Source organism: Gopherus flavomarginatus, chromosome 2, assembly GCF_025201925.1.
Source record: "Gopherus flavomarginatus isolate rGopFla2 chromosome 2, rGopFla2.mat.asm, whole genome shotgun sequence".
NCBI lineage: Eukaryota > Metazoa > Chordata > Testudines > Testudinidae > Gopherus > Gopherus flavomarginatus.
Genome location: NC_066618.1, coordinates 14,815,231 through 14,834,021, shown reverse-complemented (window position 1 = coordinate 14,834,021; position 18,791 = coordinate 14,815,231). Strand labels below are relative to the sequence as shown.

The 18,791-nt window shown below is 43.1% G+C and overlaps 1 protein-coding gene across 1 annotated transcript in view; it reads right to left on the bottom strand.

Annotated features, from left to right (window-relative positions):
* Nucleotides 1-18,791, bottom strand: part of LOC127045481 (sodium channel protein type 5 subunit alpha-like) — a 117,750-nt gene that overhangs the window by 34,181 nt on the left and 64,778 nt on the right. The window contains exon 16 of the mRNA XM_050941524.1: nt 13,020-13,143. Coding sequence (XP_050797481.1) covers nt 13,020-13,143 — 124 coding nt within the window. The remainder of the gene's footprint in view (nt 1-13,019; nt 13,144-18,791) is intronic.

Here is an 18,791-nt window from a genome sequence, read left to right as displayed (position 1 = left end):
GGTTTTCCTAATTGGTTTCAGTCTTTGCAGATAGAATGCCAAAGCTTATCTGACAGAGAGGTGAAGCCTCCTTTCCTTGCCGAAGGCATGAGGTTTTGGAAAGAAAACCACCAAGTAAATTGATTTATGTGGAACTTGGAAATTAATTTAGGAATAAATTTCAGGTGGAGATGAAGAGATGCCTTCTTTTTATCAAAAGTACTGCATGGAGTGTGGGCCATGAGTGACCCCAGCTTCCCTTCTCTCTGACACGAAAACAACAAGGAAAGTGACCTTCATAGAAATGTGGGATACTGAGCTTTTGGCCAGTGGTTCAAAGCATGGTCTAGTAAATAGAGTACAAAATTGAGGTCCCATTGCAGTGTTGGTGGGAAGATCCTAATGAGACACTTTAGGAATCTAGTTGTTGTTATCAGCTGACTAAAAACAGAGTAGCTTTCCACCCAGTGGTGAAAGGCACTGGGCACTGCTAGGTTGATCTATAGGAAGCTAATAAAACATCCTGATGTCTTGAGAGTAAGGAGGTAGTCTGGAATACCTGCAGTCTATGGGGACAACTAGTTTTGTTGCAGCCAGGTAGAGATATGCCTCCATTTAGCTAGATAACATTTTCTGGTGGAGTTTTTTCTACTGTGATTGAAGATAGTTTTAACAGCCTTGGAAAATGAAAGCTTATCCAACTATCAGGCCATGAAGTGAACAGAGTCCAGGCTGGGATATTGAGCCCACTGTTCTCCTGAGTTAGCAGATCCAGGAAGGGTCAGATTCAGATGGGAGGAGTGGTTAACATTCACAGAAGGTCTGGAAACCAGAATTGCCTGGGTCAGTTGGGTGCACTGAGAATGACTCTTGCTTTGTTGTGGCAAATTTTCTGCGGAACCTGGGGTAGTAATGAAATGGGTGGAAAGGCATACCCTCAGGTGGTCTACCTCAGGATATCAGAAGTGTACTGGTCTTGCAATCCTGACCTATATATGTTGAATTTCTTGTTCTTCTTGAAGGTCCAAAGATAGTGTTCCCCAATGAGTGAAGATTTTGTTGAGCACAGAATTGTGTAACCTCCCACTCATGGTTGGTGGAGAAGTACCCACTGAAATTCTCTGCCAGCAAGTTTTGTATTCCTAGGAATTAAGTTGCTGAGAGTGTGACATGGTTCCAGATATATCAATGCCATGAGTGTACCACTTCTCCTTGTTTATGTAAAAGACAGTCATGTTATTCAACATTATCTGGCCATGTTGGGACTGCACAGGTGGGGAGGAATGCATCACAGGCCTTTCTGACTGCTCTTAGTTCCAGGAAATTGATATGCATCCTGTCCTCCCAAGGTGTCCATGTACCTTGTGTTGTACAGACACCCATAAGGCATACATCTGTATTGTAATGGTTGGTGTGGGAGGGAGGAAATGTACTTCGGAGTGCATTTGCTCTGGATTTTTCAGTCAGGCAAAGGAAGCTATGACACTGGCAGGGATTGTCACCTTGGGATTCATGCTATATCTGTCTGGTAAGTTTAAAGACCAAAGCCAGGCCTGTAGGCAGCAAAGGTGAAGCTTGGTGAATAGTGTTACATAAGTACAAGGGGACATGTGTCCTAGCAGGGAATGACAGACCTTGACTCTAGTTTGAGGTCTGTAAGTGACTTGTTTGATCAGGCTGTTCATAGCCTGGAATCTGTCCAGATGGAGGCAGACCCTTGCTGAGGTTGAGACTAGGGTCACACCTATGAAGTCTATGGTATATGTGAGAATCAAGGTGGATCGCTCCATATTTAGGCAGATTCCCAAAGATGCCAGAAGATGGACCAAGTATAAGAGTGCCACGTGAAATTCCCAATTGCATCTGCCTGTTAGGAGCCAGTTGTCTAGGTATGGGAAGATGGTGAAGTTGTTTCATCTCATCTCTGCTGCTACCACTGAAAAGACCTTTGTGAGGACCCTAGGTGCTATTCTGTAGGATGGGTGAAAGTTCACATGAAGTAAAGCATCTTTCATGTCAAGAACCGCAAGCCCTGTATCTTTTTCAAGGGAGGGAATTATAGATGCCAATGTAAGCAAAACGAATTTTAATTTGCAAATAAAAATATTTAGCTGACAAGTCAAGAATTGGTATCCATCCTCCCTTTGTCTTGGTAAATAAGAAATACTTGGAATAGAACCCCTCCCCCCAATGTGCAGGAAACACTCACTCTATAGCCCCTTGTGAGGAGAGAGTCTGCCTCCTGATGGAGGATTTCCTTGTGAGAGTGGTCTCTGAAGAGGAATTGGAAAAGAAACTAGATGTAGCCAGAGTGCATGATATCTAGTACCCATTTATCCATTGTTATGGCCCTCCAGTTGTCAGTGAAGTATGCTAGGCAGCCACTAAAGGTTTAGGAAGCAGCAGGGGATGGTGTCTGTGATGGTTTGCAATTCTTGAATGTCCCACCAAAGTAACCTTTTGCTGGTGAATGAGGTTGGGTGGCTGATATCTTGGTGGATGAGGCTACATATTTTGGTCCTTGGATCTTCTGGCACTTACAGCACAGTCTGTATGGAGAGGTGGTAGAAAGATAGTAGGAGAGGAATTGGCTTTTACAGCTGTTTATGATATTTCCTCTTACAGGCTGGGAAATAAATGCCAGTGCAATGGAGGATTGTCTTGAAGTCCTTAATGAATGTAAGGACTCATCTGTGTTCCCATTAAAAAGATTAGACTTGAAGGAAAGATCTTTGATGGTATACTGAACCTCCCTTGAGAGTCCCAAAGAGTGAAGCCACAATTCACGCTGCATAACTTTTAGAGTTGCTATGGCTTTAGATGTGGTATTAGCCATGTCCACTATGTCTTTGCTGCCAGTTTACCCTCATCAATGTGGGTTTGAAATTGGACCTTCTGTCACTGAGGGAGTTTCTCCTTAAACTTCAGGAACTTGGAGTACTTTGTAAAATTGTACTTCGCTAACAGGGCCTGGTACTTAGCAATTCTAAACTGGTGGCTGGTTAGTGAAAATACCTTCTTCCCCAGAAGGTCAATGCATTAAGCACCCTTGTCTGCAGGGGTAGTCTTGAGATGTTGCTGCCTGGACCTTTCTATGGCTGCTTGTACAACTAGGTAGTTGCAGGCAGGGTTAGTGAACAAAAATTCCTCTACCTTTGGTAGGTACAAAATATCTTTCAGCCCCTTTAGGTGTAACAGTGCAAGATACAGGTGTGTGCTACGTCACCCTGGCAGGTTCCATGATGGTCTCATTTAGAGGGAGAGGCACTCGATTGAGATGAGTAGGCTGCAGGATGCCCAGGAGCTTATGCTGAAGTGGGATCTGGAGGTCAGCTGCTACCCTCCGCAAGAGTTCTTGGTATTGCCTGTTGTCATCAGTCAGGGATGGCGAAGATAGGATGCTAACCTCATCAAGTAAGAAAGATGATATGATTGTTGGTACTGCTGCTACCAGGGGTTTCAGCTCAATATCTTCTTCTTCTGCATACTCTGATGGAGCTGGTTGGTGTTGTCTAGGAAAAGAGAGTCAGTGAGACTCTTGCATAGATCAAAGGTGCCATGCATAGGGATCCCATGGACCTCAGTAGGGTCAGTATGATGGTTTGAAAGCTGGTTGGGGAGGACTCCATTGGGTACTATCAGTCCCTCAGAGCGTAATAGTGTCTGGGTGGAGGGAGGGTCCAAGACAGTCTAGAGGCTCTGTCAGGACTAATCTTCCTCTGTGGAGGTGATTGCTCATCTTGGATGTCAGATTTGGCTGAAGAGAAGGTTGGATTCAGTGATAACAGTGATACTGGGAGATGCAGACTCCAGTCTGTGGACGGAGTAGGGGAGTAGCTCCTTCTCCTCAAGATGGGTTCCTCTTTTGGTGTCAGAACCATCCTTAGAAGAACTGGACTTGGGAGAAGAGGAAATTGAGGGTAGAGAATGTGAAGATACCATCCAGAAAGGTAGAAGTTTCAATTAATCCAAGAATACAAAGTGTCCCAGTAGTTGGTATGGGGAGACCCAGCACTTCAACAGGCTTAGCAGTTGGCAGATCCTTATGGGGTTGAGTCAGTACCACTGGAGAAGATTCCTGCCTGGAGCTGATGGTCATTGCCAGAAGATGGTGATCTTTTGGCTTAGTAGTCAGAACCAGAGTCAGTACCAGTGGATCCTTGCTTCTGCATGCCTTACCCTTGTGTTTGGGAGGTTTAGGCAGGTGTAAGTCTTTAGGATTCAAGCACAAGGTTTCATCTGATTTGGAAGGAATCAGGGAGGGAACCCTTCTATTGGAAACAGATTTGGAAGTGTAGTTGGTCCTGTGTTTAAAATGTACCCCTTCTTTCCACACAATGGGTCCTTTGACTTAGTAGATTTGACTTCTGTTCTGGAGCTCATGCTCAGAGAGGTGCTGCATTAAGTCCTCCCAGCCCGAATCCTACTGGGATCTCATGGCTTTCTCCTTGAGATATTTCCTCAATTGAAGCTCTTGTCCCTCTCACATTTGGGGAGGGAAGGAGCAGCAGATGCTGCAGTTGGTGGAGATATAAGCTTCCCCAAGGCTGGAAAGGCTGCACCCAGGATCACCACTGACTGAGAAGGAGCAGGGCAGGAAACACAGTTTTTCAACCCCTGATCCCTGGGCATAGGCCTTCTTCCAAGCGGAGAGAACAGAGTCAGTTCTGAGGTGGGGAAAAGCTATGTGAGGACTGAGGCATGGCCGGTCAGGCCTAGTGGTTGGAGTCAGGGGCCAGGAACGAGAGCCGGGGGCTGGAGCTAGAGACAGGGTGAGGAGTCAAAGCAAGGGTCAAAGCCGGAGACAGTTACAGTTACCAGTGTTTTACCCTACTTCTACGGCAGATGTCCTTTCAACATCCAGAGTATGTAAACTGACATTAGCCTTTCACTTGGAAAGAACAAAATCTTTTAAACCTTTTCCTAGACTTTTTATCTCCTTTGCAGCTTGGATGAGGGGAACTCCTGTCTCCACCCAAAGACTTTCAAAGAGGGTCTTGGATTTTTATTACTTATCTAATCTTCAGTGCCGTTCAGTTTTTATGGCTCGTTCCATTAAGTAAAAATCAGCTTCTTGTTGAAAAATATTCCTAGTTTGGACATATGTAAAGTTGCCACTTAGGTCTCTCTTCACACTTTTTCTAAACACTATGCAACAGTGCACAGTACTTCAGCAGATGTTGCTTTCAAAGGCACTGTTCTTCAACCAGTGTTAGATGGACCTCCAGAGTACCCATCTCCTTAGATGGGATTGTACCTAGGAGTCACACAGAGCAAAGTACTCTTAAGGAAATGTACTTGAAGGGGGAGAAATTACTTACTTTGGACAGTAGCTGGAATTCTTCAAGACATTTTGTCCCTATGGGTGCTTCACTGCCTGACCTTTGGAAACCTTGCTGTGGTTGGATTCTGCAGTAAGGAAGTAACTGGAGTGGCAGTTGGTCCAGCACAGCCCTATGTACCCTTAGTACAGGGTACAAGGATAGTTATGGTGCATTTGTGGACGGAACAGACTGCTACCAAAAATCTCTCAATTTGAGGTACATGCACACCTATGGCAGAGCACCCAGAGGAAAAAAAAACATCCTGAAAAACTCCAGATACCGTACACAGTAAGTAATGTTTCCTTATTTCCCTTCCAACTGCTTCTGACTCTCCATCTCTTCCATTTCTAAATTTTGACCAAAAATCCATAGTGAGGCAGGTTGATGGTATCTCCTCCTACTAAAATGATTGTTTTCTTTTAACAACAGATTCATACTGTAGCTTTAGGGTGGAGACAAATAAAGCTAATAACATTGTGGTGTTATGCTTGTGATTTAGACTGTAAATTAATGTTAATTGACTGTAATATAGCTGAAATGCTTATAATGGAAATGGTTGCAGTAAAATGCACAAGGATAATAACCAAAAACAAAAGAGAATACAATATTTACACAAAGTAAATAGTTTGATGTGCTAGTCTGATATATTTGGAAACGTTCCTACCTCCCAATGCTGCTTTAAATGGGAATTTACAGTTTCTTTTGGCTATGAACTGAAAATATATGGCCAGATCCTTGGTCCCAGTCAGGTACCTTTGGGTCAATCTCTGACAGGGAAGCTGGAGATTCCCCCAGATTAGAGGAATCTCTGTCTCCTGTAGAAGTGACATAGCCAGTTCTGCACCAGCTCATCCTTCCCCATCTCATGAGGCATGTACCGGGATTAGAAGTGCTTTGCACTTCAGTAATCTCCAGATAGCAGAATGGCTCATTGGTGGCCTTTGCTGTGGGCAGAGATTAGAGAAGCCTACAGGTCAGAACAAGGTAGAGACTGCTCTAATTTATGTTGGGGCAGAACTGGCCCCAGCTACTGTCAGGATAGTCACCTTTTCTTTCCCCACCTTGGGTCCTATGCTGAGAGTAACTTGGCTAGACCTGAGGATCTGGTTTGTAATAATTTTACCGTTTTTGAACTGAAATTGTCGAGATAGAGGGGATACAGAACTAGTCCATGCTAAATTGCAGTGGAATTACATAACATCCACAACAATCCATCATGCATAATTTAATTACAAAGAATGCTAAAGGAACTACTATAGTACCACACAAAATCCTACTTAGAATATTAATTTAAATGCCATGGGATATGGGATCATATGGATTAAAAATTTGTTGCAGGATCATAAACTAGTTCAGGCTTATGCATGACCTTAACTGGAAGAAGGTGAGTAGCCCACTGGAAGTCTACTCACCTTCTTATAGTTAAGTATGTGTGTAAGTGTTTGCAGGATTGGAGCCTAAATAGACAAAGCAGCATACAAAGGTTGTTGGGAAGAAAGTCAAATTAAGAATTATAGACACACATATATGCACACACTCTATTGTTTTGTTTTATAGCAGATATCCTAGAAAATAATTTAATGGCAGAGTGGAAAATGGAGGATGAATATCAGGAAATGTTTCTTTCAATCTCAGCATATTACTCAAACTTGCTTGTACTTATTCATCCTCCATTTTCCTAAATAGTAAAATCAACTGAAGTGCTGATTCTTCTTTAAGTACTGGTCCCTGTGTGTATTCTACCCAATGCACCTAAAACAGGAAAATCTTGTGAGTTTATTCCTGTGCCCTGGAACTCCTCTTGCTCAGTAACATGGTATATTGGGAGGTGCAGACCTACCACTTCTCTAGTTCCTTCTCATTGCTGCATGGTCTGAGTAGGAATCCTCTCTGTCCAAAGCTCCTTCACTGTCTTATTAGCTATTAAACAGTTCTTAGTTTTGTCCTGCTAGCATTTAGAGGTAGCAGAGAGTATTTTGTGATCTTGATCATGGATCTTGAACCCAGGCCCATACGTCCCCAGGTAGTGCTCAGACCACAGCCACCATCCAGTGCTCACCAAGGGCTCCACCCACAAAGCTCCTGACTGGAAAAACATCCAGCCCCACCAATTGGCTTAGATGCACTACTTAAACCAGAAGGAGGCACAGGAAGTTGTTTGAGCAAGTAGGTGAATCCCTTGTTGGCTGCCACTTTGGACCCTGTGTATTCAGCTGATTCCTGAGCTCTTCCTTACAGCCTGGTCAGGGTTCCTGCCCTCCTTATTCCAGATCTCCCAGCACCCCCAGCTCCTGTGTTCCTTCCTTGCTCTGGGTCCCTGCTCCTCTGCCCTACCCTTGACTCTATCTCTGGCTTGACCCTGGCTTGACTCCCCACTCTGACTCCACCTTCAACCCTTGTCTTGACACCTCACTCAGACTTTGGTTGGACCCTTGACTTGACTCCTTGTAGTCATTGAGCGTGCTGAGCATAGGGGTTTGTGTGTGTGTGAGGGGGGGTTAGGTGAGGGGCACTGTGGTTCTCAACCTATGCAGCCCACAATGACAAATAGGTTGAGAACCCCTGATTTAGCATAACAAAGAGAAGGTTAAAGGGTGACTTGATTAGAGTGTATATGTATCTACATGGGAACAAATATTTAATAGTGGGCTCTTCTATCTAGCAGAGAACAGGATAACATGATCCAATAGCTAGAATTTCAAACTAGACAATTTGAGACAGGAAATAACATGTAAATTTTGAACAGTGAGAGTACTTAACCACTGAAACAATTTATCAAGGATCATGGTGGATTCTCGATCATTGACAATTTTTAAATCAAAGTTGTTTTTTTCTAAAAGATGTGCTCAATGAATTATTCTGGGGATGTTCTACTGCCTGTGTTACATAGGAAATCAGACTAGGTGATCATTGGACTCAAGAACAAACCAAAGATCTTTAAGCTTCAAAGGTAACATAATAAATGTGGTAATTCAGAATTGAAAGGAGAAAAGCCACATCATATACACCGAGACTGAAAGCTCTTCCATTTCTCAAGGTAAGACTTTCTCGTGAGTGGTTTTCTGCTGTTCACCAATGTTTTGCAATTCTGCAGTACAGTTCATCTCTGTGCTTAGCAAAAATATCTTGAGATGGATCAGACTAAGACAGGAATGGAGATTCCTGGGTCAGCAATTTGGGCATCAATGGCAAATTAAGGCAAATTAAGTTGAGACATTAATAAGGTCTGGGAACTATATTTGTCTTGGACATGCTGGTGCTATAAGAATGACTCTCTCTTTTTCTTGTTTTATCTTTTTCAGTACCTTCAAAAGCAACACAGAATGGGAGGATAGGCATAAGCAAAACTCTCAGACCATGTTATGAGGAATTCATCCTCTACAAAGCTGTGATCTAGACTTCCCCTAAAACAGTACCCAGCTAGCAAATATTCTGTAAAACACTGAATAGTTCAGCTCCTATTAGTGATCCTACAGGAAATGTCTACTTTATCTGCTGTAGTGTTCTGCAGACTCAGTAAGTATACAGACAAAATGGTAATCTGATGGCTTATGTACCAATTCTCTAGCTTCCCTGCTTCTGTACATAGGGAGAAAGATCTCAGTCCTCATTGATGATTTATGTAAACTATGGTCGCCTTGTCATCTGTTGTGATTCTGATCACATGATCCAGAAGATGAGCACGCCAGACTATTACAAAGGCATTTGTCACTATAGTCTGAAAAGATACTCCAAAGAATACCTTTTCTGGATCCTTCCACCAACTGAACAAGTCAAGAACCCTCTAAGGAATTCAGTGACCTGTTTAGACCGTGTTTTTGGGTATATAAACACTCTTTAACCATGTTTTAAGGCACTGAATATGCAATCTGGCATGAGGTGTTCCAAATGTACATGTAACCATAATGACTCAACAAGTACTTGCTGTTTTGTGTGGACTCAAGTGCAGTTGGAAAATGAGTCTTGACTTTGTATCAAACCTGTCACCTGATAAGTAACCTCTAGCAGTTTTGGAGTCCAAGTTGGTTCTTATAAACTCAATGAGCTGAATGGGTATCAAAGTCGACTTTCCTTTGAGTTTTAACCATAGAGTCTTGAATAAGGTTATTGCCTTGTTTATTGCTGACTGTACTTTGTCATAAGATCAACCTTGAGGAGCCAGTCATCTAGGAAAGGGGAGACTTGAACTCCTAAATATCTTAGGTAGGCTGCTACTACTTATAGAACTTCCATGAAAATCTTGGGGACAATCAAAAAGCCAAATGGAAGTACACAATGCTGAAAGTGATCACTTTGCTATAAGAAAATATTCATTCTGGAGGTCAAGGTCTGCAAACTAGTCCTTTGGATCTACTGGTGTTCTTGCTGCATACGTAACCATCCTGAATCTCTGTGTCTTGATCAACATGTTCAGTATTCTGAGGTCCAAAATAGGTTTCCACCCTACCTTCTTGGCCACTTAGAAGCATTTTGAGTAAAAAACCCTTCCCACATAGGGGAATAGAACTGGTTCTATATCTTCTAGTTGTAGAAGAGATTCTACCTCCTTTCTTAAAAAGCTTCTTGTGAGGGGGTCCCTGAAAAGGGACAGGGAAAGTGGGTGGGGTGGAGGAATGCATTATCACTTCTAAAGCCATTTGTCTGATATAAAAGTTCCCATGAGTCTCTGTAAAGGGAAAGATGGTCTCCAAATGGTAGGAAGAGTGAAGTAGAAGAGTAATGCAGCTGTAAATCCAAACAGTGAAGTGGTTCACAGCTCTCAACCAATGTGAGGTGAGGTAATATCTTTTATTAGACCAATTTCTGCTGGTGAGAGAGACACACTTTCAAGCTACACAGAGCTCTTCCTCGGGTCACCAACTGCCTGAGGAAGAGCTCTGTGTAGTTTGAAAGCTCATATCTCTCAAAGGCAGAAGTTAGTACAATAAAAGAGATTACCTCACCCACCTTGTCTCTCTAATATCCTGGGACTGACACAGCTACAACAACACTGCATACAAAGTGAGTGCTTGCCAGATAGATGTGGAATATTTGTGTTGTTGCAGTTGCAGATGTGGAAGGTCTATTCTTCTGGAACTTAGATCTCTTTCTAGGTGGCTACGATGCCCTGTGATAGGTTGGAAGTTGAACTTGATGAGATTTGGTATGTCTGTGACCTGCTGTATTTTCTTTTGTTAGCAGGAGTATAAATCCTGAGTGAAGGAAGCATTGCCCTCAGATCTTTTGAAGAGTGACATGGTCATGGTTTTGAGGCCAAAGGGACCCATCAGATTACCTAGTCCAGGGGTCGGCAACCTTTCAGCAGTGGTGTGCTGAGTCTTCATTTATTCACTCTGATTTAAGGTTTTGTGTGCCAGTAATATATTTTAACATTTTTAGAAAGTCTCTTCCTATAAGTCTTTAATATATAACTAAACTATTGTTGTATGTTAAGTAAATAAGGTTTTTAAAATGTCTAAGAAGCTTCATTTAAAATTAAATTAAAATGCATAGCCCCTCGGACCACTGGGCAGGACCTGGACAGTGTGAGTGCTGCTGAAAATGAGCTTGTGTACTGTCTTCGGCATGCGTGCCATAGGTTGCCTACCCCGACCTAGTCTGAATTCCCATATGTCACAGGCCACCAATGCCATCCAGTGCCCACAACCTAACAAAAGAAATTAGACCAAAGTATTACTGTCCAAAAGAGACTAAACTATTATGTGCCACAGGCAGAAAATAGGAGGCACCAAGGTGCACTAATGCCTAAGGCCCCTGCAGTGGCAGGGAAATGATTAACTGAGATATACCCAGTTAATGCTGGCAAATTACCATCACCCCCCACTGCAGAGGAAGGTGAAACGCCCCCCAAGGCCACTGCCAATCTGACCTGGAGGAAAATTATTTCCCGACTCAATGTATGGCAATCAATTAGACCCGGAGCATGTCAGCAAGAACCCACTGGGCATGCACCTGAGAGAGAGAATGCTCAGTGCAACTTTAGAGTCTTTCCAATGTCCCAACTTCAGCTGTGGCCATCCCTCATGCTTCAGAGGGAGGAGATGAGATAAACTAACATAATAAGAAATCCTTTCCTGACTCCTGTAGGTGGAGAGGTTTGTCCATGGTATCACTAAGCAGTTTTGTTCCATCAAATGAGATATTCTGCACAGTATTCTGGACCTCTTTTAGGATTGCAGTCGCAATGCCCAGTTTATCACTAGTGCTGTTGCCATACAGCATGACACTGTAACTGCCACATCCAATGAAGCTTGCAGTGATGCTTTGGAAATAAGCTGACCCTACACAATAATTGTCTAAAACTCTCCTTTTTGTTACTAAAATATACAATAAAAGATGTGAATTATTATGGTTGAGCTAATTGTATTTAGCAATGAGAGCTTGATAATTTGCCACTCTAAACTGCAGAGAAGCCAAAAAAATAACACTCTCAGCCTAATAAATTCAAACATTTCTGGTCCTTAGCATGAGATAGTCTTGGAGTGGTGTTGCTTATTGAGCTCATTCACAGCATCTATCACCAACAAATTCAGCGTTGGGCATTCAAATAGGTATTATGTCTCTTTCACAGGCACATAACATTTTTTGTTTGCACTCTTGACCATTGTGGCATCCCCCAGCGACTGCACTTCCAATGTTTTCGGTGGTTCAAGAAAGGCTTCATTTATTGATGGAATTACTTTGCCTTAGGGAATGGTGTGGAGTATATATACCAGCTGATGGTGGGTTTCCTGAACCTCCTCCAATGAAATTTGGAAAAACTCAGCTAATCTCTTAAAATGTCTGAAGTCATCTCTAAAGGCAGGAGGAGAAGGCATTCTTTTCTCATCATACAAAGAGTAAGATATATTTGTTGCTGGTGGAGTTTCCTCATCTGGTCTCATCTCTTGCTCTTCAAAAAACTCCTTTTCCTGAGGAGATAGATGGGAAGAGTCTTGTGCTATAGCTGGTTGTCACCTCTGATTCTCCCTATCTGGATGTCTAGACACCCTATGATAGTGCTGCCCAGCCAGTAGGAAGAAACAGCATGTCAACTAATGCAAGTGACAAGGAGCAAGAACGCTGTGGGAAAGGGATCTGAATACTGTCAGGCTTTCTAAAATCAAAGAGTTAATTATCCAGAAACTCTATTCCTTTATAGTTATATGGAATTGTAACCCAGAAGGAAATTAATCAAACTATGAACTGACCTTGTTAACATGTGGTACACCATTACATCTACTACAGATGGGGAGACTATCCTTTGTTCAGAGTAATAATTGATATAAGGGGTTGAAGGAAATGTTAATAAATTTAACTTTTCCTCTAGCGACAACCACAATAACCTTGTTATGGATAGTTTTGGCTGGAAGGAACCAGCTTTGAAAATTTAAAAATGCATTGAGCACAAATATTGGCATGAAATAAACTTGTAAAGCTAAAAGTTATACAGCAATTTAAAGTGGGCCTCCAGGCTTACCATTCTAGAGAAATTCAACCAAACACTAACAAGTTCTCTCTGCCTATTTCACATATGTTTTCACTATTACTAAGATTTATGGATTAAAAGTGCTAAACAAGTACTAGGTAATTATGTATTATTAAACTATTTTTAACATTAAATACTCTGCAAATAGAGTGCCTTGGTGTTGAGTGTCTCAGCGTTAGCTAGGAGAACAGGTTACTGTGGGCTGTTCTTCTCACTTCCTAGTCATAATGAAATCAGCAGATCCTTACCTTCTGGAAAACAGTTATCAGGTTTCTTGAAGTATTCAGCCAGCTCAGGGATCTGTTTCAGAAGCTCCTCAGGATTTGTCAGATCCACTGTGCTGCCTTCAGAACAGCTGATGTCATCAAGCTGCTACGCAAGAAAAGACAATGCATCAATTTTCCCTTAATGCAGTCATGCTTTAAAATAAATTGAATACGTACATTGGTGAACAGTTATAATTAAGGGAAATATTCAAAAAAATAAAACTTAGTTGGTTACTGTACTTATTAATAACATGGCAGTCCTGGAACGGCCTCCTGCTTTACAGTGTATGTGATCACTGAAATATCTCCACATCAGTTCAAACAGAAGTCAAAGTTATATTTAAAGGAACCAGATTAATTACACTAGTAAAGCTCACAAATGGGAATATTCCAATTTTTCTGCATTTAAGTATATGTGGTTTTCAAACATGGATAGACTTTAAAACACTCTACTAGCTAGGGCTGAAAACAATTAAAACAGAGGACAACACATGAAAAAATAGAGAAGGTAAAACATGAAAATATAATTTCATCAAAGGACTACTTTGTAGAGATCTAAAACTTTCCGTTCAGAATGAAGCTATGAAATGCCCATGGCAGTTTACATGAAGTAGAATATGTAAATCACATCATGTGTTCTTCACTAGTATAGACTTCCATCCTATTTCAGTATATTTAGGATGTCACACCACTAGAGATGTGTGAATAACTCATAACTAATAATTTATTCAATTATTTTTACTGTTTCCAAATTGTATATATTCACTGCTCAAAATTGCTCTTCAAAATATTTCTGTGAATAATCACTGGACTTTAGTTTATTTGTGAGCAATTCATCTAAAATATTCTGTGTTTGAAATTTGAGCTGTTTTGATTGGTCTCACAGGCCACAGGGTATGTTTCCTTTCTCTGACCGAAGGAGCAATTTTCAAAGCTTAATACTCATGATTACATATACAGCATTCACTTGAAGTTCTTCCAATTCAAATAGAAAGAACACACTGGACACACAAGAATTTTCTGGGATAATCTTTTAACATCTTTTTATTTCAATAATTCAGATTTCAAGAAAAATACAGAAGGCAATGTTAATTTTATAGTGATATTTTTGAATAAAATTATTTCACATTGTTTCAGTAATTCAGGACTATTTCTCTTCCTATTAATGTTTTATATCAATTGTGACAAAGTTCCTCCTCTACCGTGTTGGGTCCTGTGCTTATTGGCGAATTTGCTCACCTCCATGATCTTCCCCTCTGGTGGAACCCACAGTCTGGGTCAGCTCCTCCTGTGTCTGATCAGGAGTTGGGAGGTTTAGGGGGAACCCAGGCCCGCGCTCTACTCCAGGTTCCAGCCCAGGGCCCTGTGGATTGCAGCTGTCTAGAGTGCCTCCTGTAACAGCTGCATGACAGCTACAACTCCCTGGGCTACTTCCCCATGACCTCCTTCAAACACCTTCTTTATCCTCACCACAGGACCTTCCTCCTGGTGTTTGACAACACTTGTACTCCTCAGTCCTCCAGCAGCACACCCTCTCACTCTCAGCTCCTTGCACCCTTTGCTCCGAGCTCCTCACACACACCCCTCACTGACTAACTGGGAGGCTTTTAACTAGTTCCAGCCAGCCCTTGATTGGCTTTAAGTGTTCCAATCAATGTAGTTATCTCCACTGCCTTCTAGAAGGATCTTAATTGGCCCCAAGTGTCTTGATTAACCTGGAGCAACTGCCATTTGATTATCATGGTACTAGGGATTTGTTTAGCCTGGGGCTAACATACCTGTCCCTTACTACTTTACTGTAGCCATCTGGCCTTGCCCCATCACATAATATTTAGAAATACAGCATTGTGCAATTTCCATTCACTGAAATCCACTTACTCTACCCTTCACCAGTGAGAGAGAATACTTCAAGCTAAATACAACGAATGCAGCTAAATGTATTAATGATGTTGTGATGCAATTGTGAACACCTATGTGGCTAAGATATGTGGGGACTCCCATAACACAACTGGAATTGCAGTTAGCAAGGGATATGAAGGGTAACAAAAAGGGTTTCTACAGGTATGTTAGCAACAAGAAGGAGGTCAGGGAAAGTGTGGGACCTTTACTGAATGAGGGAGGCAACCTAGTGACAGATGATATGAAAAACGCTGAAGTACTCAATGCTTTTTTTGCCTCGGTCTTCACAGACCACGTCAGCTCCCAGACTACTGAACTGGGAAGCATGGTATGGGGAGAAGGTGAGCAGCCCTCAGTGGTGAAAGAACAGGTTAAGGACTATTTAGAAAAGCTGGACAGGCACAAGTGCATGGGGCCAGATACAATGCATCCAAGGGTGCTAAGGGAGTTGGCTGATGTGATTGCAGAGCCATTGGCCATTATCTTTGAAAACTCATGGTGATTGGGGGAGGTCCCAGACGATTGGAAAAAAGCAAATGTAGTGCCCATCTTTAAAAAAGGGAAGGAGGAGAATCCAGGGAACTACAGACCTGTCAGCCTCATCTTACTTCCTGGAAAAATCATGGAACAGGTCCTTAAGGAATCCATTTTGAAGCACTTGGAGGAGAGAAAGGTGATCAGGAACAGTCAACATGGATTCACCAAGGTCAAGTCATGCCTGATGAACCTGATTGCCTTCTATGATGAGATAACTGGCTTTGTGGAAATGGGGAAAGCAGAGGACATGACATACCATTACTTCAGCAAAGCTTTTGATATGGTCTCCCACAGTATTCTTGCCAGCAAGTTAAAAAGTATGGATTGGATGAATGGACTATAAAGTGGATAGAAAGCTGTCTAGATCTTTGGGCTCAATGGGTAATGATCAATGGCTTGATGTCTAGTTGTTAGCAGGTATCAAGCGGAGTGCCACATGGGTTGGTTCTAGGGCTGATTTTGTTCAACATCTTCATTAATGATCTGGATGATACAATGGATTGCACCCTCAGCAATCTGTAAATGACACTAAACTGGAGGGAGAGGTAGATACACTGGAGGGTATGGATAGGGTCCAGAGTGACCTAGACAAATTGGACGATTGGGCCAAAAGAAATCTGATGAGGTTCAAGAAGCACAAGTGCAGAGTCCTGCACTTAGGATGATAGAATCATATGCACAGCTACAAGCTGGGGACCAACTGGCTAACTGACAGTTCTGCAAACAAAGACTTGAGTATTACAGTGGACGAGAAGCTGGGATATGATCAACAGTGTTCCCTTGTTGCCAAGAAGGCTAATGGGCTGAATTAGTAGGAGTATTGCCAGCAGATCGAAGGAAGTGATTATTCCCCTCTATTTGGCACTGGTGAGGCCAAATCTGGAGTACTGCAGCCAGTTCTGGGCCCGCTACTACAGAAAGGATGTGGAAAAATTGGAGAGAGTCCAGCAGAGGGCAACATAAATGATTAGGGGCCTGGGGCACATGACTTATAAGGAGACACTGAAGGAACTGGGCTTATTTAGTCTGCAGAAAAGAAGAGTGAAGGGGAATTTGATAGCAGCTTTCAACTATCTGAAGCTTTCAACTATCCCAAAGAGGATGAAGCTAGGCTTCTTCTCAGTGATGGCAGATGACAGAACAAGGAGCAATGGTGGGAGGTCTAGGTTGGATATTAGGAAAACTTTTTCACTAGGAGGGTGGTGAAGCACTGGAATGGGGAGGTGGTGGAATCTCCATCCTTAGAGGTTTTTAAGGCCTGGCTCGACAAAGCCCTGGCTGGGATGATTTAGTTGGGGTTGGTCCTGCTTTGAGCAGGGGGTTGGACAAGAAGAGCTCCTGAGGTTCCTTCCAACTCTAATCTTCTATGAGTCTATGACTAGTAAATTAGAGAGTTCTTGTGCATTAACACAAAATAAGGTAACAAATACAAAATTTAAAGTAGAAAATTATTTCTTGATTAATGATCTTTATGATTCTGAAAAAATGAAACAGATATAAAAGAAATCAATTAATGTTGGTGATTCCATGTTAGATCTGAACACAGTGTTACCTCTTTTTGTATTAGAGATGATGATGCAGCCTTCTATTGTTTGTTTATGTTAAACTCACTTAAGTCTTCAGAGAAAATCTCATATCCTTTACACCAGGGGTCGGCAACCTGCGGCACGCGTGTCAAACATGGCACGTGAGCCGATTTTAAGTGGCACGCAGCCACCTGCCAAAGTCCTGGCCCCCAGCCCCACTCAGCCCCCCTCCCCACCCACCGTTCTCCCCTGCAGAGGCAGGATGCAGAAGATTGGTTCTGCAGCAACCAATCTTCCCTCTCCCCTGCTTCTTCCCCCAGAGTGGTGCTTTCCTTCCCCACCTCCTCTCCTTCCCTGTGCCAATTAGCTGATGGCCCTAGCAAGGGGGAGAGGGGGAAGAGCAACAGCGTGCAGGCAGTTCCCTAGAGGAGAGAGAGAGAGAGAGGTAGGATGGAGCCTTGGGGAAAGGGGCAGAACAGGGCACATCCCTTCCAGCCCCCTATGAGCCGAGCACCCCAGCCCTCTGCCCTGATCCCCCTCCACATTCAGTCTTCTGTCTTATACCCCCCACGACCCTCAGCCCTCTGCCCTGACCCCCCCCACACTCAGCCTTCTGCTGTGCACCCCTCACACACCGAGCCCTTTGCCCTGACTTTTGACCAGGGCCAGCGCTTCCATTTAGGTGACCTAGCTGGTCACCTAGGGCGCCAGGATTTGAGGAGGTGGCATTTTGCCGCTCTTGGCGGCAATTCAGCGGTGGGGGGGGTCCTTCCATATTCCGGGTCTTTGGTGGCAATTCTGCGGTGGGTCCTTCACTCACTCTGGGACCCGCTGCTGAAGTGCCCCGAAGACCGGGAGCGTGGAAGGACCCCGCCCGTAGCAGAATTGCTGCCAATGATGGGGAGCATGGAAGGACCCCCACCTAGGGAGCCAAAAACCCTGGCACCGCTCCTGCCCTTGACCCACACACACCCAGCCTTCTGCCCTACCCCCCTTCCACCCCTCATCCCTGAACCCCCCCCACCACAGCCTTCTGCCCTGAACTCCCTCCCCTAGCCCTCTGCCCTGACCCCTGAAACCTCCCCACCCAGGTCTGGGATCCCGGCCGCAGGCCCTGCTCAGCCTGCTGCAGGCTTGGGTGAACAGAATCCCAGGCTGGAAGAGAGCTGAGCAGGCTGGCGATGTAAGATCAGCATTTTAATTTAATTTTAAATGATGCTTCTTAAACATTTTGAAAACCTTGTTTACTTTACACACAATAATTTAGTTATATAATATAGACTTATAGAAAGAGACCTTATAAAAACATTAAAATGTATTACTGGCACGCAAAACCTTAAATTAGAGTGAATAAATGAACACTCGGCACACCACTTCTGAAAGGTTGCCGATCCCTGCTTTACACCAAACTCCTGATCTTTTACATTGTTCTCCCCTCTGTCTAAGGTGGTTTTCCTGCTGAAGATAATTTTAGATGTGTTTATTTTCTCTTTTCTTTTTGGTGGCAGATGGATGGCACACATCATTTTAAAGTAGTACTCTCCAAATGGAACACAAAGCACCTTGAACTGCTCATTTTCAGTATCTCTATTTTTACAGAAAGAAACAAAGGGTTGGGGGGGGAGTCTTCATCGGTGACCTAAAATAAATTATGGAACCCACAGGTTAGCCAGGCCTGATCCAAAGCATACTGATGTCAATGGGAATGCACCTGGACTTAGTGAAGAACTCAGCATAACTATGTAGCAGCCTTCAGGACCAGAAGGGGAACATTTTAGAGTCAAAGTCAGTC